Raw genomic sequence first — 25,505 nt, 5'->3', positions numbered from 1 at the left:
AAAAATAAGCCTTCATTGATCTGGGTTTGCTGTAAAACCTGGCTACACTGTCAACTTCAGAGGTGGTGCCTCCTCCATGGTTGAGCCATCCTCTCAGTCAAAGCCCTCAGCCAAAATGATGAACAGAAGATAAACTTGTGGAGAGTTTTGGGTCCCTAATCTAGGAGTTTGTCTTTTAGAAAGATGCTACACCACTAGAAACATTGATTCATTAATAATTTCCCAGATTTTACAATTCATTAGTGCAAAACTAGAAGGGACTATTCCCATCATTTTGCCTAACTGCTTGCTCCACCAAGCATAACTCTGAAATTCCTTCTAATGTCTTTTTGTCAGTGACAGTCTTTATTGCCGATACAAGCATTTTCAGACTTTATTTTCAACTTATGCAGGGGTTAGCAATATTTCCCTGAAAGAAATTGCTCTGATGTACCACAAACCTGTCTTAAAAGTTTGAATATTGGATGCAGAATGCTACCAAAATGAATTGGGTTGGTTCCAGTTTGGTTGAAATCCACTAGAAAACACTCTATTTCTCTAAAATTAGAGAGGTAAAACATTGGAATGAGTCTAGCAAAGAGGACAAACCACTAAGGTAAATGTTATTTCCAGTAGTATAACAAAAAAAATATAATGAACAATTTATTAATAAGGAGTATCTCCATTTTCTTCAATCAGGTATGTTGTGTATTGAAAGAGCTGGGTGTTTGACATCTACCTGCAGGTTAAACCTCACTTTGGGGGGAAAAAAAAGGAGCTTCATTTTGTAGACTGCTGTTATAACTGGAAGGACAGAAGGATTCACTGATATACTCCATGTAGCAAAGCACACTCATAGCAAAATCAAGATTTTTGACTCCTCTCCTCCTCTCAACTCTTTCCACCCCACTGACTTCCTCATTTTTAGGCTTTTCTCACCTGTCCCTGCTCCCCACGAATGCTTTGCACCTGCTGCAGCATCTATCTGAACAAAGTCATTGCCTCAGACAATGTAGAAAATCCTGTGTGTGGGACTGAGTGTTAGTGCTGCTGATGCCAAGCTGAGGTGGGAGGCAGAAGGAAGGTAACCTAGGCTCTTTTTTTGGTCTTGGCAGCAAATTATGGGCTTCTGTGCTGTTATTTGATGAAGTGAGTTGGTAAGTATGTCAGGACCTGATGGCGTAAAGGTTTCCTAGTTGTGTTGGGCTAGCTGTGGGATGCCTGGTGTGGAAAAAAACCCAGGTGTGTGCGGGGGAAACAAGTATAAAAATCTTTGAGATTTCTTTCTCCTTGGCCAAGTAGGTGTTTAAAGCAAGCCAACAAAACAGAGAAACTGAAATAAGCTAAGACTTGTGTGGGATATTACTTGAGAAGTCCTTGTTTTTAGAGAGAGTACTGGGGGAAGGTGTCCTCTGTAGCTGAAAACACGGGAGAAGAAACTGTAGTAAGATGAAAAACTGCCAAGAGTACTGTAGGCCTCGCTTCTTCATCTTCCTGCGAGCAAAGCGAGGGAGCCTGTTGGGTTGGACTCTGATCCCAGCTGGTGGGGGGGAAGAACTGGGTGCTAAAACTTCCTTCTGGAGACGTGAGCTAATGGGAAACACAGCCCCCCTGCCGCGCTGATGCTGCCGCGGCCGGTAGAGGATCCACTGCGGGCAGGCGGAGCCGATGCTGGTCCGGTCCCGGCGCCGCCCCGGGGCCGGCTCGCTCCGCTCCGCTCCGCCCCGCCCGAGAGGGCGCGGGGGGCGAGCGCGGCGCTGGGGACGCAGCGGTGACTGCGGGAGACAGGTGAGGCCGGGGGGGCTCCGGGGGGGGGGGACACGGTACCCCCAAGCTGGATTGTCCCCGCGTTTTCCCGTTCTGATTTACTGCTTGGTGGGTGACGATGCTCGGCTGCTCGCGGGGCAGAGAATCCTCGGCGAGGCTCTTTGTTCCCGACGAGCGGGTCCCCGGGGCACTGAGGGGTGGAGGGTGCCGTCCTGCGGGCTGGAGTCTTGGTGCGTCCTCTCGGAGGAACCCCGGGGACGGTTTCCTCTTCCCGGGATGGCGTGTGGGGGACCACGGCTGTGCCTCTGTCCTGCTGCAGGCCTAAGCTGGAGACATCCCTGGCTGGTTGCTCGCACTGGTGGGCGGCTGTAGGGCAAGGATGCACTCCTGGGTTGTTAAGCTCACCTCTGAATATGATTGAGGAGGACAGGAAGATGCCTCGCAAGCAGGTGTGCTGAGTGTAATCAAGCGTCCGGCCATCCCTAATTCTGCTCTCTGGTAAAAAAGCAGTTTGAACCAAAGCTAAAAGGGCCTGGCAAGGTGTGTTTAATTTTCAACCTTAACCCGAAGAGTCTCATGACCCTCCAGATCTACTGCAGGTTGTTGCTGTCTGTGTTAGATAAGACACTGATATTTCCAAGTGGTTCTTGCTGATTGGAATCTGAATGCTCCCAGTCTGTCTGGAGAGCAATGCTTCCATACTCCTGGTCTCTGGAAACTGCTGCACCCCTTGGCCTCATTCTTAGATGCTCCTCCTCCCAATCTTTTTAATCCCTCTGGAATTTGGTAAACCTCTGCCTTGTGGTGCAGGGGATCTGACATGGATCAAAGTGTGGCTTTTACTTGCAAATCTGAGTAGGGATTTCCATAGGTGGTGTGTGCTGCTCTGAACAAAGCAGGTGATTGCTTAGTGGTTGGAGAAATAATGTCTAAAACATATCATGTCTTTTGCTTCTCAAAAGAACTACTTCTGGAATGCAGATGCTGGAAGTGGAGGTGATCTATTGTGTATTAAGGTGGCTCCCTAGGACTGGTAGGAAGGTGTCCTTATAGAGCATTAACATCTCATTTGTTTGCTTGTAAGGGACTATCTTCAAAGTAGAGGAAGATGTGTCTGGGTTTGTGCATCCTACTTGACACCACCCACCAATATAGCCTGAGTCATGTCACTGCTGGGGTTTCACTGCAAGCTGTTAAGGATGGCTTAACTGGTTGAGGTCTATTTGTCTGCAGGAAGTGCTGTAAGAGCATCAGCTTTTACAATTCACTTGATCGAACAGGGCAAAGACAGAATGAAAGCTTCTTTCTGAGCTTGTGTGCAAAAGTAGGAGTTGGAGCTCTGCAGTGTATTGTCTGCTGGCTTTTGTATTCAGCACAAGGCTTGGGTAGCATACATTAGCGCTCTGGTAACATAGCATTTGATTGCTGGCAGTTGCTTGATTTGTGTATTTTGGCTAAAATCTTTGCATTGAAAGATTAGCACTGTTTTTGTCCATTTCCCTGAACAGGCAGATGAATTGTGGAGCTGAGCGCATCCAGGACTGTTCAGCTAGTCGAAGCTGGCGTAATCAAGCTTGTACTTGGGAGGTGTGAAAAGCTCTGTTCTGCAAAGGCTAGTCAGTGATTTGTCTGAAGCTGACCTGTTAATCGCATGTGCTCTCTGCTATATGATGCATGCAGCCACTTCAGCTACAGACTACAAGTGTACTTTCTGTGTGGGAGAGGGATTGTTAGAACATGGTTATTAATTAAAGTGAGTTAAGAACTTGTGTTTTTTTTTGTTTGTTTGTTTGTTTTGTGTGTTGTTTTTATGGTTTTCTTGGTTGGTTGGTTGGTTTTTTTTCCTGAGAAACACAGCCAGAACTTGCCCAAGGCAGAAAATAACAGTAAATGGTTTTCTTGGGGCTTTATCCCCAACTACACTGACTGGGCAAAACTCTAAAAGGCATCTTAGGGAGCAGCTGTGTACAATGGGGTGAGAGGGGAGAGTTTCATACATTGCAGCATGTGTCCACAAGCTGCTGGTCTGTGTAAGGCACAGCTATTAAATGAGAGAAGCCTGGTCTGCTCTGTGCTTATCCCCTTCAAGCCTGCCCTGTTGGAGTGACCATAACAGGCTGGGGTTCCTTCTGAGCTGGCTTTTGTCAGACCTTCCAAGGGCTGACTCTTCAAACAGGCCTCAGAGAGGGGTTAATGTTTTAATAGCTGTTGCTAGTGCTAGTTGTATGGAGCAAGGAAGCAGCCTGACTCGGAAGGATCCAGCTGAGTCTGCAAGACTGCTTCAGCTGGTGACCAATGTGTATTTATTGTGCCCCAGCTTGGTCACTTGCCCCAGTAATAGGTGGTTCTTATTCTGATGGGCAGCTCCTGCAGATGCCCAATTTTGTCTCCTGTTTTAGCCTAGCAGTCCTTTGTGCTTCTTTCCAGCCTACTAGGTGTTAAACGCAAATTCCCTCCCCTACGCTAAAGATAAAGCTCTTTGGTTGTCTGCAGTTGTGCTGCCTTTGCAGCTAAGGGAACTGCATCTCTTGGGATTTGTTGTTATTAAGTGCAGGGAAAGTAGCTCGCATTGTCTTTTGCCCTTTGTGTATGCTTCCTATTTGAAGCAAGGATTAGTTTTCCACTGACAGCCTGGCTCCCGCTTGGCAGCTGATCTCCAGGGCTTCAGCTTGGAGAGTGCCAGGTGAAATCTGGGGACAAGGAACTCCTGTGGCATGAAATATGGAGTTATCCTACAGCTTCAAGCTAGTAACAAAAAAGCTTAAGCTTACTACGGAGGAGGTGCTTGGTCAGAGCAGCACGCTCCAGCTTACTTTTATTGCTTGGCTAAGGCAGTAGAGCATACTGACTATAAAAATAGCCAGATGGGAGGATAAATGTGTAGCCCACTGCAGCTTCAGTAACAAACTGCTCTGCAGCCAGCTATCTGCTAAAACCTGTATTGCTTTCGCATTAAGTGGAACTGCTATAACAAGGTGTCAAACTCTGCTTAAGAAGATACCAGGTCACTGGTGTTCATACACTGTCTAATCCAGCCTCATCCTAAAGCTAAGTACTTTAAGCTCTGATTAATCTTCTTTGAAGCATGAATTTGTGCCGTTATCCTGCAGTAAGCTTCATGCCACTATGTTTGGTCTTTTTTGAATGCAGAGGTCTAGGTTAGCTTTGATCTACTTGTGGATTTCCTGAGCAAATAACTCTCCATTATTTTTATACTTTAGAAATGTAGGACTATGACCAATGGTGCTTTTCAGACTGGGGGTATGAGTCTGAGGCTGCCCAAGTGCCCTGGGAATTCTTGTATCTGTCTTGTACTGACTGCCCATGTTATCTATGAGCCGGAAGGAAGCAAGTTTTTAATTAATGGATCTCAAAAAGCTAGCCTTCTAGGGAGCAAATTTCCCTCTTATTCATTGATACGCTTGATCCTGGGAAAGGTGGAGTAAGCTTGTTGGGAAGAGATTAACATTTCGGTACTTTTAACCACCTCCTAGATGTCTTGGGTTTCTTGGAGCAAGAAACTTACAAATGTATATATGTACGTGTATATACTTATGTATAACATGTATGACTGCTAGCGAAATGCTATGGCTTTCAAGTGCAGCTGGAGTTCTGTTTCGGTTTAGCCACTGCTAAAACTACTTGCATAGCCTGAAAAGACTCCTGATTCTAGAGAAACTGTATTTAGATCCAAACTGTTCTTTATTTAAAAAATAACAAGCTCTTGATGTTTCAGTATGTCTTAACTGGCCCTTGCTAAAGGCGTGTGAGTTGCACATAATTTATGTTCATCAGCATGGCAAGGCAGATGCTTTTCATTGGGCACTAGCAATTTAAATTGCATAATATACTCTCAGTGCTTTTTAATTACAGAAGCACATAAAGGGAGAATAGCTGAACACTGTCAGTTTTCAACTCCTTTTTTTATTATGGCAGGGAGGTTAGAGGTAATAGATGGGTTGTTGCCCATCCTCCAGTAGAACTGTGCGTGCTGCTGCTCGTGAGCAGCTTCTTGGTGGTTTCTGTTTGTCCCTGAGCACGTGTGTACGTGTGTGTGTGTGTGTGTGTGTGTGTGTCCTGTGATAGAGAATTATTCCAGCGGCTCAAGCTGCTGAGGGCCATGGCTGCAGGGAGAGTGGAAAATGTGACTCAGTGTGCCCTGAAGGCTCAACCAGATAATGGAGCCTGCAGTAATTGACTGATCTGTGTGTGTCTAAGCTGGTAGTTCTGAGGTTGTCTTCTGTGCTACGGACAACCCTGCAGATATAAGGGTCTTCAGCTAGAGAAGTCTTCTGTGTGGAATACGAGGTATTCTTTGCAATGGAAATATGTATAGCTGTGTGTGACCAGACATACAAGCTTTCTGTGTTCTTGGCTATATTTAGCTGACTGGATAGATACAATAACACTTTCCCAAAGGAGACAAATGTTCATGAGCAGCAAGATGCAGAGGGCCTTTGTGTTAGCTGGACTAGCACAGATATGATGTTAGTGAGAACTCTCTCTACAACAGCAGTTACCTCTTGCACAGCATCACATGGGTGCATGAGAAGACACGGAGAAATGATGCATCCTTGTGCAGCAAAGCAGTGCTAGGTGGTTTGCTGCTGTGCTGTGTGTGTACAAATGCGGGTAATATTTATGTACGTGCTGTTTGGGTGAGGAAATGAGGAGTCTAGCAAGCTGGGGGGGCTCATCCTGGTGCCCATGAGCAAGACTGCAGAGAGTGATCTTTGCTCTTCGGAAGGCTGAGGGGTGGTTCTGATAGCCCCAATGTTTCTTTAATAGTACTCCTTTGTCCTGTGGCTCAAAGGTAAGAGCAGTTCACTTGTAGAACTGAGAAAGTACCAGTCAAAGGAAGTGAAACTGTTGGTAACTGGGGACTTCTTACAGTTGAGCTTGACTGTGCCACTGGCAAGCTGACTCCTGCAACTGGGAGGAGGAGGAAGATCTTAGTAGATCTGCTGTGTGGATGGCTGTTTGCTGTGTGCATGAGACTTGTGTGACCAGCTGTCCTGCATAGGATGGTGTGGTGATCATCTGCTAAATGATGGTGCAGCAAGCCCAGGACTGAGAGGCAGTGGCCCAGAGGGAGGTGGCTGGGAGCAGGCTGCTGCTGTCCTCTGTCTGCATGGCAGCCTGAGCTGTGTTACTGGAGACAACAGAACCTGCCAAGAGCAGGCTGTCAGCTGGCTAAATCTCTGCTGGGCTACTGTTTCAGTGCTCTCTTGGAAACTCTTGAAGCATACAATGATTATACATGTGAAACTTCTGGACATGCCTCCATACTGCAGTGCAGGATAAACACTGTGCTAATGCAGCAGTACTGCTATCTGGGCTGTAGTCTTTCTCAGTGGGGCCAAGGATCTTGTACAGGACATAAGACTTAATGCAGTCCTGAAGCCTCCTGTTTTGGCTCTGGTCCTGTGTTGCAATCTATAGATACACCTTGTTCCCTGTGAGTTCCTTGGTTTCACAGAACAGGGCTTGCCATAACAGGCCTGAAACTTCAGTCTGATTCAGGTCAAATGTAGGACCTGGACTTGATAAAGGACAAATAGGTTGATCCTGATAGTATCATAGAATGGTTAAGGTTGGAAAGGACCTTAAGATCACCTAGTTCCAGTCCCCCTGCTTTGGGCAAGGACGCCTTACCCTAGACCAGGTTGCCCAAGGCTGTGTCCAGCCTGACCTTCAACACTGCCAGGGATGGAGCATTTACTTGGAAGTCTAATGCCTGCTGGGCAAAGCATAGCCCTCTACCACTGGTGTGAGAGCTTGGCAAGGTCTGTCTTGGGCTTCAGGTCAAGAGCATTTTGTCTAACTTAAGACTTCAGGTTACGTAGGCTAGGAATAGTAAAAGAGATGAAGGGATTCTTTGCTTGGGATGTATAGGTGGGGTCTGCCCAGAGCTGGCTGTAGGCTAGCATGCTTGGAACTTGTCACCCTGTTACTTAAGGCCTTGGGTCAATGGTTGGTTATGGGTATGTGTAATCTTCCTCCTTTTTCCTTTCTAGGTCGTGCAGTCTGGACTTGCTACTAGGCACATTTCTTCTCAGCTATGAGTAGATCAATAGGATTTAACATCTGCATGGTCACCTGCAGCATCCTGCTCTTGTCTTCTAGTCCACCATGTGTTGCATCTCTGCCGCTGAAGGAGAGGGACATGACAAAGGTCCAGCATGGCCCCTGGGCAGGGAATGGGGTTGAAGATGAAAGGACAAGCATGTTGAACTTGAAAAATAAGTTGGGCCCTTCTGAGCAGACTATCTCTGAAAAGCCATGTGGAGTGTTGGTAAAGCCATCTGGGATACCCTTAAATGAAGCTTTCACTGCAGAAGGAGAAATGCTGTCCGTAAGCCTGAGCCATGTCATTCCAGGCAGCCAGGGTCTGGGTGATTATACCTCTGCTGTGGCAGTGGCTGCTGTTGATGAGGGTGAGCTTCGTCCAACAAAGTCAGAGCTGGAAGAGGATGATGCATTCAAGGCCATGCTGACCACAGCTGTGACCACACTGAACCCTACTGTTCAGGAGGAGTCTGTTGGTGGCCCCATTAGTGGGACCACCACTGAAGGTGGTGTTCAAGTAGGGCACAGGTCTCCTGGCCTCTTGGCAAACCCTCTTTCTGAGACTGCTGTGGAGGAGGAGGCAGGGAGCAACTTGCACCCCTCAGTGGCACCCCAGCACACACTGTACCCCAGCTTTCCCAGCTGGGAAACAGCAAGTGACCACCCTGTCATCCTGACTCCCCAGGCTCATGGCGTAACTCCTGAGCTAGGAGTAAAAAGACCCCACACAGGGAGCCCTCTAAAGTCCCTGGTTGTGCGAGCATCTGTGTCTGCAAAACATCTGCCTGTGGTGACCTCAGCCTCACTCCACCTGGAAGCAGGGACAGGTGGAAGGCAAGGAGAGCTGCCCACCGTGGCTGGCACTGTCATTAGCCACACTATGGACGTGGTGCCATCTGACTGGGATGACACAAAAGTGAGGGACATAAGTCAAGGGGGAAGTGTGTCTCTTGAGGAGGTGACAGAGGACCTGGGCATAACAGAACCATCCCAGACACCACAGGGAGGTGTAGGGGAGGAAGAAGATGCAGTAAGAGTGCTGCCATCCCCAGCATCCGCTCCCGCAGCTCCTGAGCTTGCCAAGGAGACCAATTGCACAGTGCTGGTGCATGGGGAGGAATTGCCAGAAGCTTCCACAGGCCATGGTGATGCTGTCCCCACTCCAAACCTGGTGGGTGTAGACATAGCTGATCTCAACTCGCTGGAAAACATAAGTGCAGTCACAGCAGAGGAGGGGAAAAGCATGCCTCCATCACAGCCACAGGCTGCTGTGGTGACAGATATGCAGTCTGATCTCCTTCCTACTCTGGAAAGCTCATGGAAAGGTAAAACTTGCCTGTTAAAGACACTTTCCTCTAAGTGTAGGTATAGGAAGGATGCTCTTGGGAATCTGCTTCGTTCCAGGGAGATGAAGTAGAGAAAGGTGTTATCTTGATACCTGCAGTAGAGGGAGGACACACTTTCTCCCCAAGAAAGGCTATGGACCTTTGTGGAGGGGTAACAGCCTAAACAGGTAATTCGCATCCATAAAGTACGGCATAGCCTTGGCTGTTCCTATACACAATGCCCCTGTGTACAAGGAGGCACAGTGTGTTGGGCGGTACCCTGCCCTGTGATGTGAAGCAACTGTATTGAGCTGTCTCTTCAGTTTCTGGAGCTCAGGGGGGGTGTCTGTAGTAGCAAACAGGAAAGTCTGTGGCAGTTGAGCCTGTGGCTGATGGGTGTACTTCAGCGTGGATGTCTGTAGGGAATTGGAGTCTTAACAGCAGATACTTGGTGTTAGTTAGAAAATTTCCTTTGTTAATGTTCTGCACGTATGGTGTGCTACCAAAGCAGGGGCTTCAGCTTTGGCCCTCCCATAATGGTTACGGGGCACAGCTGTAGTCTGATTGTCGGTATCTTGCCTTGACCAGGGATACATAAATCTACTTTGAATAACCCTCTGTTATGCCTCTTGTAATGACTAAGGAGGGAGCTTAATCTCAGACCCACTGGTTAAACACTATTTCAAGGAGGATAGCACTCACCCAAGTGTCCCTTTCATATAGCAGGTTCAAGGACTTAAAGGGGGTCCTTGCACTAACTTACTCTGAAGCCTGCAAAATGGAAGGGGGGGAGTAATTTCTGGGGGATTTAATTAGCGTCTGGGATCACTTGGTTCTCAACTGCTAGCTATGGATAACTTGCGGTTAGTGCAGAAGATGCAGAGATAATGTATGGCTGTAAATGCTTCCTAAGTCCAGGAATAGGGAAGCTATACTCATAGCCTGTGAGTAATTGACATATTCCTTAGATATAAGGAGGAAATTCTTTCCTGTTAGGGTGGTGAGACACTGGAATCGGTTGCCCAGGGAGGTTGTGAGTGCTCCATCCCTGGCGGTGTTCAAGGCCAGGTTGGATGAAGCCTTGTGTTGGATGGTTTAGTGAGAGGTGTCCCTGTCCATGGCAGGGGGGTTGGAACTAGATGATCTTGAGGTCCTTTCCAACCCTAACTATTCTATGATTCTATGATTCTATGACTTTTAAATGGTGGTTGGATCAAAAGATCTGTCCAGAGCTGTGTGCTGTTCTTTGTAACAAAAGCTCCTGGTGTTGTCTTCACACCCTAGAGTGAAGCTGTGGCCAGGCTCTGACTGTCCACTGCTTGTGCCAAGTCTGTTTCCAGCAGGCAGAAATCTTCCTCCTGGACAGCCTGCCACAGGCTGACGGTGTCACCCTCTACTGTACTTACCTGTAGAGATGGCACCTGCAGCCTAATGACAGTGACCCTAATGACTTGGGGGGGTGGAGGGAGGGGGGTGATGGGAGGAAGAGGGAGCAGTGCTAAGAAGAGCTCTGGTCAGATATTGAGCAATGACGTTCCTAGGGTGAGAAATATGAGCTGTGATTTAGGACTTTGTCTTAATTGCTGGGCATCTTTAATCTTCCCTCTTAGGCTACAGGGGCAAAGGGACAACTTCCCATCACTGCACCTGAAACATCTGGCTTTTGTTGTAAAAGAAAGCTAATTGCATGCTGGTGATGAAATATGATTGATTGATTTCTAGATTAATTCATAAGCGCTTCACTTGTCAGCAGGTTCCTTCTCTGCTGTATCACAGATGTTGGGGAAACACTGTCAATAAGACTTGTGCAACAAAAATAAACCTTTCTAAAAAGCTAAAGTCTTGTAGCCGTCAGACTGGGTCACTAAAAACACTGCTCTGGCAACTTCACATGTTTCAAATGGTATTTCACACTGAAGTCCTGCAGTGCTGTAACTCCTTGCATTAGTTCCCAGTGGGCCCTTGTGTCCCTAAAGGGCAATTAAGAAAATGAACACTGATTCTGTGGCTTCGTTACTGTTACAGGCATTCTTGTATCTGTCTTTATGCTGCACTGCCCTGATGATACTTGACAGGACTTGCTGCTTGCACTGTGGCTCTGAAAATGCTAATGCATGGAGTCACATTCTTTCAAGTATCTGCTTTTTTGCTGTCTGTTGTCCTGCAAGTTGGTACTGACACATGTTCTTCCTGTAGGTGTTACTCAGGAGGTTACAACAGCTGTCCAGGAGGCTGATGCTGCTCTGCTAGTTGCAACACCAGTGTCTGATGCTACCCAGGGAGCAGGAGCTTCAAGCTTTCCCCAGGAAAACAGTGGAGAGGACACTCAGATGGTGACTACTCCTAGTACTACCCAGATGGTGGTGGCAGCTGGTACTTCCTCTGCAGCAAACATTCCAGATGTGGAAGGTAGGGTTCTACTTCACAGACTGTGGTTCATTTCTGCACAAGATGAGATGGTACATCTGGAACCAGTATTGCTAGACACTGAAGTCTCAACACACCACATATGTATTCTAAGTGACATTTTTCTAGACTTCTGCAGGCTGCTTATAGCCCTGCCACTTTCTCCTCATGCTACCAGATCCACCAGGTTGAAATATGCCAGCGTATGTTTTGTCCCATATAAAGGTATAGATGTTTATAGAAATAAAAATATCACCCAAAACAAACTCCCTACATCAGTCCTTACTGGCAAGCTGACTTTTAGCCTTAGACATTTGAGCCAGTTTTTATTTATGGAGAGCAAGCTCTTACTTCTGGAGCCAAAGGCAGTCAGATTGCTGATGCTCAGTGTGAAGGATGAAAGCTTCATCAGGGTAATGTGGGAGTGGTAGTATGGGGTTAGACACCCTCTTGAAAGAGTCTGGCAAGCCCTCAGGTGTGAAAGCCTGCACTGATTTTCACTCCTACTGAGGAATAGTGAGTTCTTCTCAGGTTGATGTGGTTCATACAGAAATGCTTAAGCAGTTGTATTCAGTTAGTTGCTGCTTGCTGGCTTGATGTCACTTTGTCAGGTACGTGTAGGAACCTGTCTTGCCAGGAGTGTAGCAAGATTTCCCTTAGCACAAAGCTGATGGAGCTTGAGGATATTTCTGTAGTAGTAGGTACCACTGTAAGGAAACTGCTGCTGGGAAACTTTTCTTGTATTTCTTATATTGCAGGGCATCAAAAGAAAACACCTATTTGCACTCTATCTCTTAAATTACAGTCCCTTTGTAGGGGAGAGGAGAGGTCTTTCAGTGGTTTCCACTAATTTGCTTCTGGGTTTTAAGTAAAAATTCAACTGATTTGTCCCTGCCTGTGGCAGGGGGTTGGAATTAGATGATCTTTAAGGTCCATTCCCACCCAAAGCATTCTATGATTCTATAATTTTTTTTGCAATAAACAGCTAGCTCTGCCACTCAGTTCAGAGCACTGAGACACTGGTTGAAATCTGATATTCCTATGGTATGGTGACTAGCAGTCTTCAAAGCAATGGAAATAAAACCTAGCTGAGTTCTCATTAAGGGGTTCTTAAGTTCTGTGCTGGCTGTCCTGGAGGAGAAGCTTTCATTACAGCAGTCACTTGCGCATCTTAAGCAGGGCAAGATTTTAATATCTTCCACTCTGAGTTAAGTTTTCATTGAGGAGTCTGTTCTTAAATGCTTGGGTTTTTAATACTGTGATGAACTGCTGCTGCTTCCTGTCATCTGTAGACATCACAGATGTCCTGGTCATCAGTGAGAAGGCTGTTCCAGCTCCTGGTGGGATGTCTGCAACCCAGTCTGGACAGACAGAGGAGCCATCCAGCAGAACTATGGTCCTGGTAACTCCAGCATCAATGGCATCTTCTGTCAGGAGAACAGCTCTTCCACCTGTGAGGAAGATCAGTACTGCTGAGACCTATGGGCTGGACCGCCTGGAGTCAGAAGGTACTACTGATGCCAAGGCTAAGAAGCAGTCATTTTTATGCGGAGTGGCACACTTGCCTTGACACATCCCCAGTTTGTCTGTCTGGCACATAACTATATGCATATGTTGTTGTTCCTAATAAAGTTGTTGAGCAACCTGTCCTCTTTAAGGAGGTGCAGGAATCAAGCAATGAACAGTGTCCTGGAGGATGCCTGAAATTCAGGTGGCAGTGGTGGAAGGGATGGGGTTTTCCCTTGGGGAGGGAGAAGCTGTTACAGCAGTCTGGCTCTGTATGCCTGTAACTGCTGGTATGTGCACCCATTGCAGAACCTCTGTACCAGATAACACCCCTGGGAACATGTTCAGCAGCTGGAGAGCCCCTTGCCACCCTACCTGCTGAAACCATTGCTGCATGCAGTGTGGGGAGGATGTTCAGCATGAGATGGCTACCTTGGTGTGTAGCTGGCTGAAACCCTGCCAGAACAAGCGATGCCCTATTTACACTACCTATGCAACTCTGCTGCAAGAGGCAAAGGATACATCCCCTATGAGATGCTCTTCCAACTCAAAGCTACTTGCTAGCTGGTGTCCCATTACTGGCTCCTCCAGCCTTGTCTCGCCTTCTTTTAAACTCTCTTCTTAAGCTTTTCTTAAGTTGTCTTCTCTTAAACTGGTTTTGCACGCTGCCAGTCTTGGAGTCTCTGCTCCCTGGCTGTCTTCAGGAAGTTGAAACCTAGTGATGCCAATTCCACCTGTGCAGACACCCATCAAGAGTGGTTGAGGTGAAGTAGATCCTACTCTGCAGTTGATGTGTAGCTCAGGTCTGTTCTCTCTCCAGCTTATCCATGACTTTCCTGGGGAGAATTTTCACTTCTGCTTCCTGTTTTTAATCCTATTTACTCTTCTCTGCTTGCTCATCCATCCAGTTTTGTACTCCAGTCTGGACTGATGCCAGCTGGCAGGGATTAATCTTTCTGTCCGTTTTGCTTCCCTTCCTTAATCTTGACCTTCTCTTGCCTTCATTTTTTACTGCAAAGGTTGGCAACCCTCCAGGGGTGGAATGCCAGATGGTATTTTTCTTCTGATTAAGAGGTGGGGTGCTACAGACAACAGCTCATCAGCATTTTTTCTCTGCATGAAGCGATAACTCTCACTCTTGTTTAGAGGACAGTAGAATTTGGGAGCCCTCCCCACTGCATGTGTGAGGTGCTGCAGCTCCTGCTGTCTGTCAGGCTTGCTGATAGCTTTGAAGCCTGCTATGAGCTCTCTTGACCTCCAGGTATAGCACTTGCCCCTCTCCAGGATAAATCTTGCATGTATCTGGCAGTGCAAGGATGTGGTGCTGATGGTGGAAGAGTGACAGCAGGGGAAGAAGGGCTTTGTGTGTGTGTGTGTGTGTGTGTGTGTGTGAAAATCTGATCTTTCAGGATGGGGAAAAAAGGGGTCCGCTTAGCAAGAGCAGTGTGATTCAGGAGACTAAGCAGTTTTTGAGCCCTCTGGAATCTCCTTTAGAAGCCTGCACAGGAAGATAAGAGGGATTTCTGTTTCAACTGAGTATTGGTCTCGTTATTTAAGGAGGCTTTCTGCATAGACATTTAAAAAAAAATGTAGTCCTTCTGCTCTGACACAGGACTGCTGCAGTTTCCTTGGGCTCCTGCTGAGCAGTCTTATGCAATCACAGGCGCCTTTTCTTCCTCTGCTCTTAAATATGCTCTGAGCTCCTCTAAGGACAAATGTGGGCTGTAGTCAGATCCTAAACGATGAGGACTGTATTAGAAGGCTATGGGTTTTTTGGCTCTGGGGTATGGCTTTGCAGGTACCCATAAATCAAATTACATGGTGCTCTCTGGTGTGCTGTGTGGTTTTGACAAATGGCACAGCTTTTGTGGTCCAAATCTCTTTAGTGTTGTGAGCCAGAATGTTCACTGGTGTTAGGAATCACCAATCCACATCTTGTAAAATGGGACAAATACCACTTGGGGATGGGTTTTCTGCCTAGGGATGCTACTGCCCCAGTTAAGCATGAAGGAAGCTTTTGAGCTGTGAGTTTCTAATATTTTTTTTTTTTTCTGTGTAATGCAGTTAGGGTTTACCACATCCTCTTGGGTGGGGTGGGGGATGGCATTTGGAAGCTTGGTTTCCATTCCCCAAATATTACAGTTCCTAGTGCTTAATCTCAGAATATCTAGATGCTGCCAACTGTGTTTGGGAGTGCTTTCCTATAAAGCTACACTGAGCTCCAGCCCAGGGTCCTTAAGCTCCTAAGTGATGCAAGGTCAGATACTGCTGCTGTTGCAGGCATATGCTTGGGTCCCTAATGAGAGATCTTGGCCCTTTGTGGGGAGGCTGTACATTCTTCACCAGTGGAAGAAGTACAAAGAGCTGAGTGAGCTTAGCTGATCTCCACTGCCTTTAGTGGGGTCTTGCTGACTTGCCTCACTGATGTCTTGGCTCATCATTAAATATAAACCCCTGCTGTGCAGCTAGTTCTGTTTCTTGGGGACCATCTGTGCCAAGCTGCCTGTGGTTAATTGCATCATTATATTCACCTATCTGTCTTGAATGCAAAACTGTTCTAAAAATCAAATTGCACACACAAACATGAGGTACTCTGGATGTCTCTAGGTAAGCTTATCCTCCTCTCTAGTGGGCTCTGGAGAGATTAGCTGGGTAACCAATATCCTCCTAGACTCTGGTGTGACTGGTTCTACTTGCCCTTCATTGCTGGAGAATTCCTATAAAGGGATTATAGGATATGGGACAGGACACAGTAGAGGATGAGGCTCACTTGTCCGAGAGACTTAACTGTATAGTTTGTTCCTGTGTCCAGAATTTGTGTGTTGCTAGCAAGCTAAACACTACAGCATTCTCTAGGGCTGCTAGGGAGCTAGCTTATATCTCTTTGGACAATTTGCTTACTTGGGACTACTGTGTAAACCTCCCACCATGCTTTGCAAAGTGCTTCTTTTGAAAGTAACCACATTATTTTCAGACTAGATTCTTCTGCTGTAATGTGTGCTATGGTAGGTATTGATAGAGCTGGCTGCACACCTTTAAGCATGGTAGCACTTGGCAGGTATAACTCTCCGAAGTGGCAGGTAGCCTGCCATGTTCGCTCTTCTGTGTGATCCCTGCAGTTTTTGGTTGAAGGCTGGTGGCCACAGCAAAACAGCTGCTGTCTCCTTTGGCTGGTCCTCAAGTCACTTCTGCATTGTTACATATGGGGTGTGATCCAGGGATCTTAAACTAGAATCATAGAATGGTTTGGGTTAGTACCAGCCCCCCTGCCATGGCCAGGGACACCTTTCACTAGACCAGGTTGCTCCAAACCCCGTCCAGTCTGGCCTTGAACACTGCCAGATATGGGGCAGCCACAGTTTTTCTGTTGGCAATCTGTGCCAGTTTCTCACCACCATCATGGTGAAGAACTTTTTCCTAATATCTAATCTAGATCTCTCCTCTGTCAGTTTAAAGCTATTCCTTGTCCTTTTCCTATATACCCTTATCAAAAGTCCCTCTCCAGTTTTCTTGTTGCCCCCTTTAGGTACTGGAGGTGTGCTCTAAGGCCTCCCTGGAGCCTTCTCCAGAATGAGCAACCCCATTTCTCTCAGCCTGTGCCCATAGAAGAGGTGCTCCAGCCCTCTGAACATCTTCATTGCCCTGCTTAGGACTTGCTCCAACAGGTCCATGTCCCTCTTGTGTTGAGGCCTCCAGGTGAGCATGGTACTCTAGGTGGGGTCTCATGAGAGCGGAGCAGAGGGGGAGAATCCCCTCTCTTGATCTGCTGGTCGTGCTTCTCGTGATGCAGCTCCGGATGCAGTTGGCTTTCTGAGCTGCAAGTGAGCACTGCCAGTTCATGTTGAGCTTCTTGTCAACCAACACACCCCAAGTCTTTCTCCTTGGCACTGCTCTCAATCCATTTTCTGCCTAGCCTGTAGTTGTTCTTGGGATTGCTTTGACCCAAGCGCAGGATCATGCACATTGCATGTACTGAGACTAAAGAGGAGGCTGGCTGGTGCATTGTCTGGGAGGACCTTTAAGGTCATGTTAACCATATGTGTGAAGTCTAAACCAGCAGTTATACAAAACTAGCCTGCTCCTGAGTGATGCCTCACCCATCGCAGCATGGGTCACAGCCTAGTTCAGCACCATTGCCCATGACTGTTGGGGAGGGTGGATCTGTATTTGTCAATGCAGCCTTAAGGCTTGGTTTTCTTGTGTGCCACCACCCTGTCTGGACAGCAAAACTCCAGCTGAAGTGGCTGGAGGTGGTGATTGTGGAGCAAGGCACACAACATACAGAAGTGGAAGATGTCTTGGCATTCATCATACCATGCTAAGATTAACCTCTGACATGCAGGCAGATGTCACTGTGTGACTTCCCAAGGTTGCCCAGATGCAGCAGTAGCAGCTGCCTCTTGGTGCATCTGTGTTTCAAACCGCAAGTCCATAAAAACTGTTAGAACCCCCTTTGATGCTTTCAAACTCATTGGGAAAATGGCTTAACCTCAATGCTACCCACTTTCTGCAGCTTGGTAAGCTCCAGCTTGTCCTGCTTCAGCATTAACTTGGGATTTCTAGACTGTTTTCTTGTAATTTTTGATGTGGAGGGAGGGACAAATCATCTGGCTTTTGCTACTCTCTCATCAGTGTTTTAAAGAGAATTATAAAGTATTATGCATTTGTGCTTCTGATGTGCCTGTCCTTTTTTTGTGGAGCCTTTATTCCCCAAAATCCAAAACTACTCTGCAACAGTGTGTAAGCTCTAAGGCTGGTTCCTGTTCAGCCATCTAGGTTTGCTTCAGGCTTTTGTTGCTGGATGTGAGCTGCTTAGTTCAGTTGTCACACAGGCTGCTGGATGTGAAGGGTGCTTAGAGCTTTTATAAGAGCAAGAGATGCTCTATCTGTTGTATGGTGTCAGGAACAGCCAATAGCTCTGTGAAAATGTGGAACTTAAACTTAGCTGCTGTAGAGGGAGGAGCTCTTCACCATGTAGCTCTTGAATGTGGAGTGTTCCTGATTAATCAGGCTGGCTCTCAACAAGCAGCTGGCAGAATCCCATTCTTTAGGGTGGAGGGGCTGGAAAAGCAGTGTCAGGTGCCTGCTGTTCAGGACAGCACAGTGCTATTTCCAGTACTCTGCCTGGTTAGCTGTCATGTTCCCACCTAATGCAGCATTTAGATATGGAGAAACCCTTCAATTATGCCAAAACATGGCTGGCACTGTTGAGACCAGCAAAGCCAGTGTCCTGCAGTCATAGGGCACCTCCCCTCTGAACCTTGGCTGTGGGTTTCACTGTATTTGCTTCATCTGCTGTGTCAAAGGGTATTGCAGAGCAGCACCAGTATAAAGCTTTAGACTTTCCAAACTTAACAATTAATGATATATAAATAATATTCACTTATCTTTGGGTTTAAACAGTTCCTATTGCTTTTTGCTGACCTGTGCACTCATGTTTACCTTTCTAAGAAAACCAGAGCTTAACAGATTTCCATAAGAAGAGTTCTCAGTCCTCTTTTCTATTCTCTGCCTTTCTTCTGCATCTTATTCTTCTTGTATGTAGCCATCTAAGATGCATGTCACATTTTAGAAGTGAAGGCAGTGGTTGCCTTTTCTCAGAAAATATTTCAGAACCTGTAGCCATTTACATAACTTTTATAAAAGACCCTTCAAATTCTCCTTATGTTTTTCTTCTGAGCTGTGCCACAGTACAAGGAGCCTTCCTTATGTTGGATGTGAAGCGTATTTTTGCTGGAAATCAAGGCTCTGACTGCAATTGCTATTTGGACCCAGACTGTATGGATTGACCTCTGCCTCATTAAATCTCTGCAACACCATTAAAAATTAAAATGAGATCGCAGGGGTGTAAGTAAGACAGGCACTTAACCCAGCATGGTTAGCTAGCCTGATATTGTAATTCCTGACCAGCTGTTTGGATATCAGCTAAATAGGCAAGGGTGGAAGACTTAAAGCACATGCAAAAGGAATTGTACTTGGTGCAATGTGTTCTTGGTACACACAATTGTCTTGCTTCTCACTTATTGCTACCACTGAAATGGGAAGTGCTGTCTCTCTGGTGTAGGTTGACCTCCATGTTCTTCACAGTAAGTGATACTTCATCCCTCATTCTCCTCCTCTGTAGCAGAAAACAATAACAAAGCCAACAATAACAGAAAAAAAAAAGGCAAAAATTTTGCATCAAAACCAAGCTTTTTTTCCCCTGCAAGTGTTTGACCAAAGACGACATCTCTGCTGTTAGATCTGGTGGTGACTTGTTTTGTTTCATGAAGGCCATCTGAGAGTTGATGGAGGGAGGAGTGTGGAGGTGTGATCAAGCCCATAATGAATTGGGAGCTTGTGGGTGAGCAGCTAAGAGGGTGTTAGGCTAATTAAAGGCTCACTACAAAGAGGAGTAAGGAAACTCCTGCTTCATGTAGCCCGTATGCTGAACTTGGCCTTGTCAGTGCTTTCCTGCAAAGGGAGGCAGAATGCGGTCTGGCCACTCTGCTCTGCCATGGATGCGCTGGCAGCTCTAGCATCACTCAAACTACACGATCTCTCAAGTGGCTGACTATGCCAGATGATGCTCTCTGGAGCTTTATCTCTCAAATACCATATCTGCTGTGCTTTATGGTCTTCAACAGTAGCTCCTGTAAAAACATCTAGGAATGGTTTAAAGCACCACTGCATTCTTTCCTAGACGTGTTGCAAGTGGCATGTGCCTGGCCATGTATTCTCTGTGTGGAGGTGAGTTCTCACAGCTGTTCTTAGTTTTGTGGAAGGGAATGAAGCTTCTCTAAGCAATCTTGTTGTTCGTGATACTCTGGCATCAGCAGGTTAAATGATGTTTCTTAGTCTGACCCACTTTGGTTCCTGTTCTGGCCAGGCTATGCTTGATTTTTTTAACTGCATCTGACTTCTCATTTATTCAAAAAATTAGAGTCCACTTAAGTATCTCATTAGTATTGTAGCTTTCCCATGCTTATCTTCAAGCTTAAACAAAAACAAAGGAAAATGCCTACATTTGCTTTTGAAAGGTAATTGCACTGTGTGGGTGAAAATTTTCAATATCTTTTGTTTGTTTTAATCTGGGGATTAAGCAGTTCACCCTCCCAGCTCCAGGGAGGGGGATTTAGATAAGCAGGTATGTTGCAGTTTCTTCTGAAGGCTCTGCAGGGAGCATTTTCTTCCAGAGCTGCTGATGGTGGGGGTCTCTCAGTGTGTGTGGGATAATGTTGCTCATAGGGCTTCTCTGGGGAGCTTTGTGCATGGCAATGGGACCAGGGCAAACCACCTTGCAAACTGGTTTAGCTCATTAATTTCTTCTTCCTGCCCTGTGCAGGTGGGATACTGTCCCTCTTGTTGGTTGACATCAACTCTTGAGGCCACATGGGTGCAAGGACAGTCCAGTGGTGTCATTTCAAACCTCTTCATGAAGATCCTCTGGGTGGAAGCACTGTCTTTGACAAAGGACAGTGAAGGCTGCAGGAGAGTGATCAAGGAGTTGGAAAGAAGCATTACCTCTGACTAGATTTGAGATGAGTGGGCTTGCCATCATTTTCTCCTGTGCCACCTGCTAAAACCTTGGTATTGTGGAGACTGTTGCCCGTAATAACAGACCAACCAACTAATTTAAGTTATCTGTGATGGGTTTGTCTTGAAAATATAGCTTAAATTCAAATGTTTTCTCAACTCTTGGGCTGTTGGTTGTTCATTTCTCAGGTAGTGTGGTTGAATTGGGTACTTCTGAAGAGACACCATAGAACAGCTTTTTTGCAAGAGAAAATGGAATTAGTGTCTCTGTGGGGGCTTTTTTTTTTTTTTTTTGTGATGGAGAAAAAAGTACCGTGCCCACAGAATATTTCCATGTGAAGGCATTTTGTTGCATCTGCCTTCATCTGTCTTCTTCTGTCCTGTCCAATTACAGGTCATGGTTGTCAAGTCCAGGCTGATTTGAATGCCCTCACTTGATAAATTGCCTTTCTTGTCTTGAATTTTATACTGTCTGGTTCCACAGCTTCATACCTCGGATTAGAAGAGCTTTTCTGCAGCAAACTAGGGAGCAAACTTGTTATAGTCCATACTGTGTATTCTGCAGAATTGTATTTTCCCTTTAAAATAGCCTTGTATTGCTAAACCAACTTACTGATCTGGCTCAGCGTGAAAGCAGTTTTGTGGTGAATGCTGCTGGAAATGCAGCTCTTGGAATGACTGTTCGTGATTTTAATACAGAAGCAGACCTGTGGTCCCTCCTGGAATATCTGATGTGTCGTGTCCCCCCCCCCCTTTTTTCCCCCTTCTTCCTCCCAAAAGCTCTTTAGTGCCTTGGATCCCCTGTGACGAGTGATGAGCAATGAGCCAGGGCTGTGAAAAAGCAAGTGTGAATCTGCTCAGATTTGGGGGAGAAGTAGGCTAGAATCAGAATCTGAATCCATGCACTGTCTTTGCAATGCCGAAGAGCCCTCTGCTGGGGCTTTGGCAAGTGGAGGCTCCTAAGGAAGTGTCAGCTCCGTGCTGCTGCCAGGCATGTGTTCCCTCTTAGAGGCAGCAAAGATTTGCTTCTGCTACAGAAAAGGTTTGGGCAAGTGATTTACTCTCTGCTTGAAACTTATGTGGGTTGGGTTAAACTATCTTGTTTTGTGTGGTAGGATCCCACCCAAGAATGCATTGTTCCCAATAATCCCTTTCCTTGGCTTTGAGCAACAGGCCAGATGCTGATACTTCCCGTGAGAGGCCATCCTTAGTTTGGTTCCCCTTCCAGAGTAAAGCATTTAAGACTATGTTCATGCAACACAGTCAGCAAATACCCCAGAGAGCTGAGCCCAGCCATGTTCACCGCAAACCTAAATTCATCAGTATGGAGGTTTTACCCTGATGATTTTGCATACCTTCTGCCCCCACTGCTTGCTTGGGTATCTTGACCCTCCACAGTACAGTGCTCTGCCCATAAAGCTGTCTGTGCATGATGAAAGCCCATCTACATTCCTAGCAGCTGTCTCCTTCCAAGCTGTCATGAGCAATTGTTCTTGGTAGCATTTTGGAGATGTCAGATGGTGACATTATCAGTGATCACTGGAAAGTAACAGATTAATAATAAAAGAGAGTTGTCATAGAAAGGCCTTCCTGCCTTTACAGTCAGATGTGATAGTAAAAGCCATGCAGAAAATGAACATCACTGGAAGAAACCATTTGGCAGAGACTTCTTAATGCCTCTTCCTCTTGTTCTGGCAAAAGAATATAGTCACAGACCCCCATCCTTAATCCTGTCATTATTTACATTCCTTTGCTTCCTATGCTATATGCACACATAGGTGACCAAGGCCTGTTGCTGGTGTATGGGTGTGAAGTAGATGGGACTAGAAGCTAAGCTATGGGGTGTGTGGTGGATGAGACACTTCAGTCTGCCTCTGCTGCCCTGTTCCCCTGTGAGTGCCTCCAGTACACACAGGAGGAAAAGAAAAATACTGAAAAGTAGAATTTTGCTTAATGGTGTGCATCTCAGTGTGTGTGACAGTGCAGGTGGGAGTCATCATGCACCATAGCTCTCTCCTTTCCTTCGTGGGTACATTATGCAGGTAAATGCTAGATCTGTGCTCTGTGCAGCCATTGCTCAGCTCACAGGAGTCTTTGCCCAGTGTTTGTACAGGAGAGGTCTTGGCATAGTGCATCTCCCTGAAGTCAGGCAAAGAATGGGCGCACCACTGGAAACCAATTAGTGCCAGCTGCTGGTTAATCACCACTTGGAATTCATCAGGTGTTCCTGAGCACTCAGGCCCTATAGTGCTGTGTACCCTATAAAATCACAGCTTAGACTGTCATGAAGCATAACAGTGCTCTGTGTTACTGTCTAGACGTCATTTGTCTCTGAGTTTGATTTGAAGTGGGCTGGGAAAGGAAAGGATAGAGAAAATGAGAGCTCCAAGTTTTGTCTTACGATCTCCTTTTTAGTTTGGGTTGGGTTTTTCTCCTTAATCTTCTGAGGAGTAAAAGTGTTTGCAAACATTAATAAAAAATATCCAAAGGTAGACACATCACTCTTCAGTGAAGGTTTATTCAACTAAAAACAGAGGTCCCAATGTAACTCCATTGCCTTCAGCAAGGTTATGACAACAGCAGCTTCAGTTCTAGCTTGTTATAAGCTATGATACCAAAACATCCTTTCCTCACTGCTCTCACAGCCCATTTTGTAGCATGTTCCTGACAGTGGTGTCTGCACCAAGCACTGTGCTGAGTGCGTTGCTGGTTCTGCTTGCCCACAGCATGGATTTACAACTGCTGCCTTGTGCTCAGCGTTGCGAGCACCATCCCTCTTTGCAGTTGATTTGCCAGTGCTCTGCTGCTATTGTGGGCTGAGGCTTTTACTTGTGGGATGCTGGTTGTTGCCCAGCTGCTTCAGACACTGCTGGTTGTGGGTTCCTGGCGGATCAGTGTGCTGCCTCACAAAGGAGGTGTGAGGTGGTCTCATTTCTGCTCTGCCACAAAAGTCAGCATGGATATGTACAGTTCTGTAGTGAAAGATATGTACAGTTCTGTAGTGAAACCCTTTTTTTAAAGCAAGCTTAGTGAGCGGTTGTCACCCTGAAATAGCAAAACCCATCCTACAGATATCACCAATGTTGCTAATGGATCAGTATGGAGTCCCATGATAAAGCCCACATAGCTGTTTCTGGTGACTATTTATAAAGCTGGGAACACCAAAAACTTCCACTGAAACTTTGTTACTTTTTCTCAGACTTTTTTTTTCTTTTTTTTTGTGCTCTCCTATAGCTTCTCCAGACATTAAAATTTGAATGCCTGTTGTCAAGCTCTTCAAAACTAAAATCTGTGACATGTGAACTAGGAGTCTCATTTTCCTGTGGATTCCTGATCTTTCTTAGGTTGGATGGTTGTAACTGCAGGGAGGTGTTAAGTTTCCTGGGTTTTTTTGCTTTCCTGTATCAATGAAGGCAAAGCAGAGCCTACTTCACAGAAAACAGTACTTGTTTAGTCTGCCAAAGAGTGTCAGATTTTGGATTTCTTCTCTCTTGGAGCTGAGACTTTAACTGCCCTAGGCTACTCTTTCATTAACTGCAGTGGAAAGTATAGTCCGTACAGATGTTCATAGTGTTTCAGTGCTGAAGTCTCCTGGTGTCACTCAGAGAGGAGACAGGATACCATCCCTTCTTGATAGGTCTGCATGGCACTTCACAAGCAAGAGCTGTGGTTTGATGCATACAAACAAAATAGTAAAATCAGCTTATGTGTAACATATGAAGAGCTATAGAGCAAGGGTGGCTCACAGCGGAAGCTGCTGTATATCCTGTGTATCTGTCTGCTTCAGCAAGCAAGAGGCACTTTTGAATACTTTCAGACATTTAGCAGTGTTGCTACAGCTGGGGTCTAGTTGAATGCATGATTTTGATAGATTCTATGGCCAAGAAAATGCTATACTTGCATTTATTTTTTTTTTTTTTTTTTTGTTGGAGACTAGTGTCTTGATCATAAAGCACTAGCATTTCATCATGTTTTTCTCTTTTCTTGGAAGATGGACCTTAGCCAAAATTGAAGAGTACATACAGTTTGAGGGAACTGCAGTTATTTAGCCTGGAGAAAAGGGGACTTGGGGAGACCTTATTGCTCTCTACAAACACCTGAAAGGAGGGTGTGGTGAGGTGGGGATTGATCTCTTCTCCCAAGTAACAAGCAATAGGACAAGGGGAAATAGCTTCAAATTGTGCCTGGGAGGTTTAGACTGGATATTAGGACAAATGCCTTCATGGAAAGGATTTTCAAGCATTAGAGCAGGCTGCCCAGGGAAGTGGTAGACACCCTGGAGGTGTTTAAAAGAGGTGTAGATGTGGCACTTAGGGACATGGTTTAGTGGTGAATTTGGCAGTGCTAGGTTAATGGTTGGACTCAATGATCTCAAAGTTCTTTTCCAACCTAAATGACTACGATTCAACAGTACACAAAATAGTTCACAATGGGCTGAAAATGCACATGAAAATATGAATGCTTTCTGAATCTGATGGTCTTTGCACTTTTAGTCCTTGCTGCTTTCAACGTTTTCTGTTTCTTAGCTGCTGCTGAGGCTTCTGAAAGGCCCAAAAATGCCAATTTAGGAGGGAAACAGTGATTTTTGTAAAAGGCTCTCATGAAGCACAAACCTCCAGCTTGAGGATCATCTATATGATGCTTGCTTCCATTTTCCATCTAGTGAGACTACCAAGTATTATGTACAGCCAGTCCATGGCTGCTGGGCTCCTGTTGTGCCTCTGCTTCTGAAATTCGACATTCGTGAAGTTTATGATTTTCTTTTACAAGTGTTAGCTTCCTCCTTGTGACCACCAAGTGGTGCTCTGTGCTGCATCTTGCAGCAAGGCAAGCTGTTGGCATTTTGGGATGGGGGTTTAAAAAAAGCTGATTTCAGAAGTAGGAATAAGCCTAGAGATGAGAAGGAAACACGAGCCTTTTCCTCTCACAGTGACTGTG

The 25,505-nt window shown here is 46.0% G+C and overlaps 1 protein-coding gene across 3 annotated transcripts in view; it reads left to right on the top strand.

Annotated features, from left to right (window-relative positions):
• The first annotated feature begins 1,603 nt into the window (after positions 1 to 1,603).
• ARMH4 (armadillo like helical domain containing 4) overlaps positions 1,604 to 25,505 on the top strand; it is an 80,673-nt gene continuing 56,771 nt past the window's right edge. For 2 of the 3 annotated variants that reach the window (XM_065685434.1, XM_065685433.1), the window contains exons 1-4: positions 1,604 to 1,767; positions 7,764 to 9,140; positions 11,337 to 11,549; positions 12,839 to 13,054. In XM_065685434.1, coding sequence (XP_065541506.1) covers positions 7,808 to 9,140; positions 11,337 to 11,549; positions 12,839 to 13,054 — 1,762 coding nt within the window. In that variant the 5' untranslated portion in view covers positions 1,604 to 1,767; positions 7,764 to 7,807. The remainder of the gene's footprint in view (positions 1,768 to 7,763; positions 9,141 to 11,336; positions 11,550 to 12,838; positions 13,055 to 25,505) is intronic. The other variant, XM_065685435.1, reaches the window with a different exon arrangement.

Source organism: Lathamus discolor, chromosome 6 (genome assembly GCF_037157495.1).
Source record: "Lathamus discolor isolate bLatDis1 chromosome 6, bLatDis1.hap1, whole genome shotgun sequence".
Lineage (NCBI taxonomy): Eukaryota > Metazoa > Chordata > Aves > Psittaciformes > Psittacidae > Lathamus > Lathamus discolor.
Note: the sequence above shows the minus strand (reverse complement) of the source record. Positions and strands in the feature narration are given on the sequence as shown.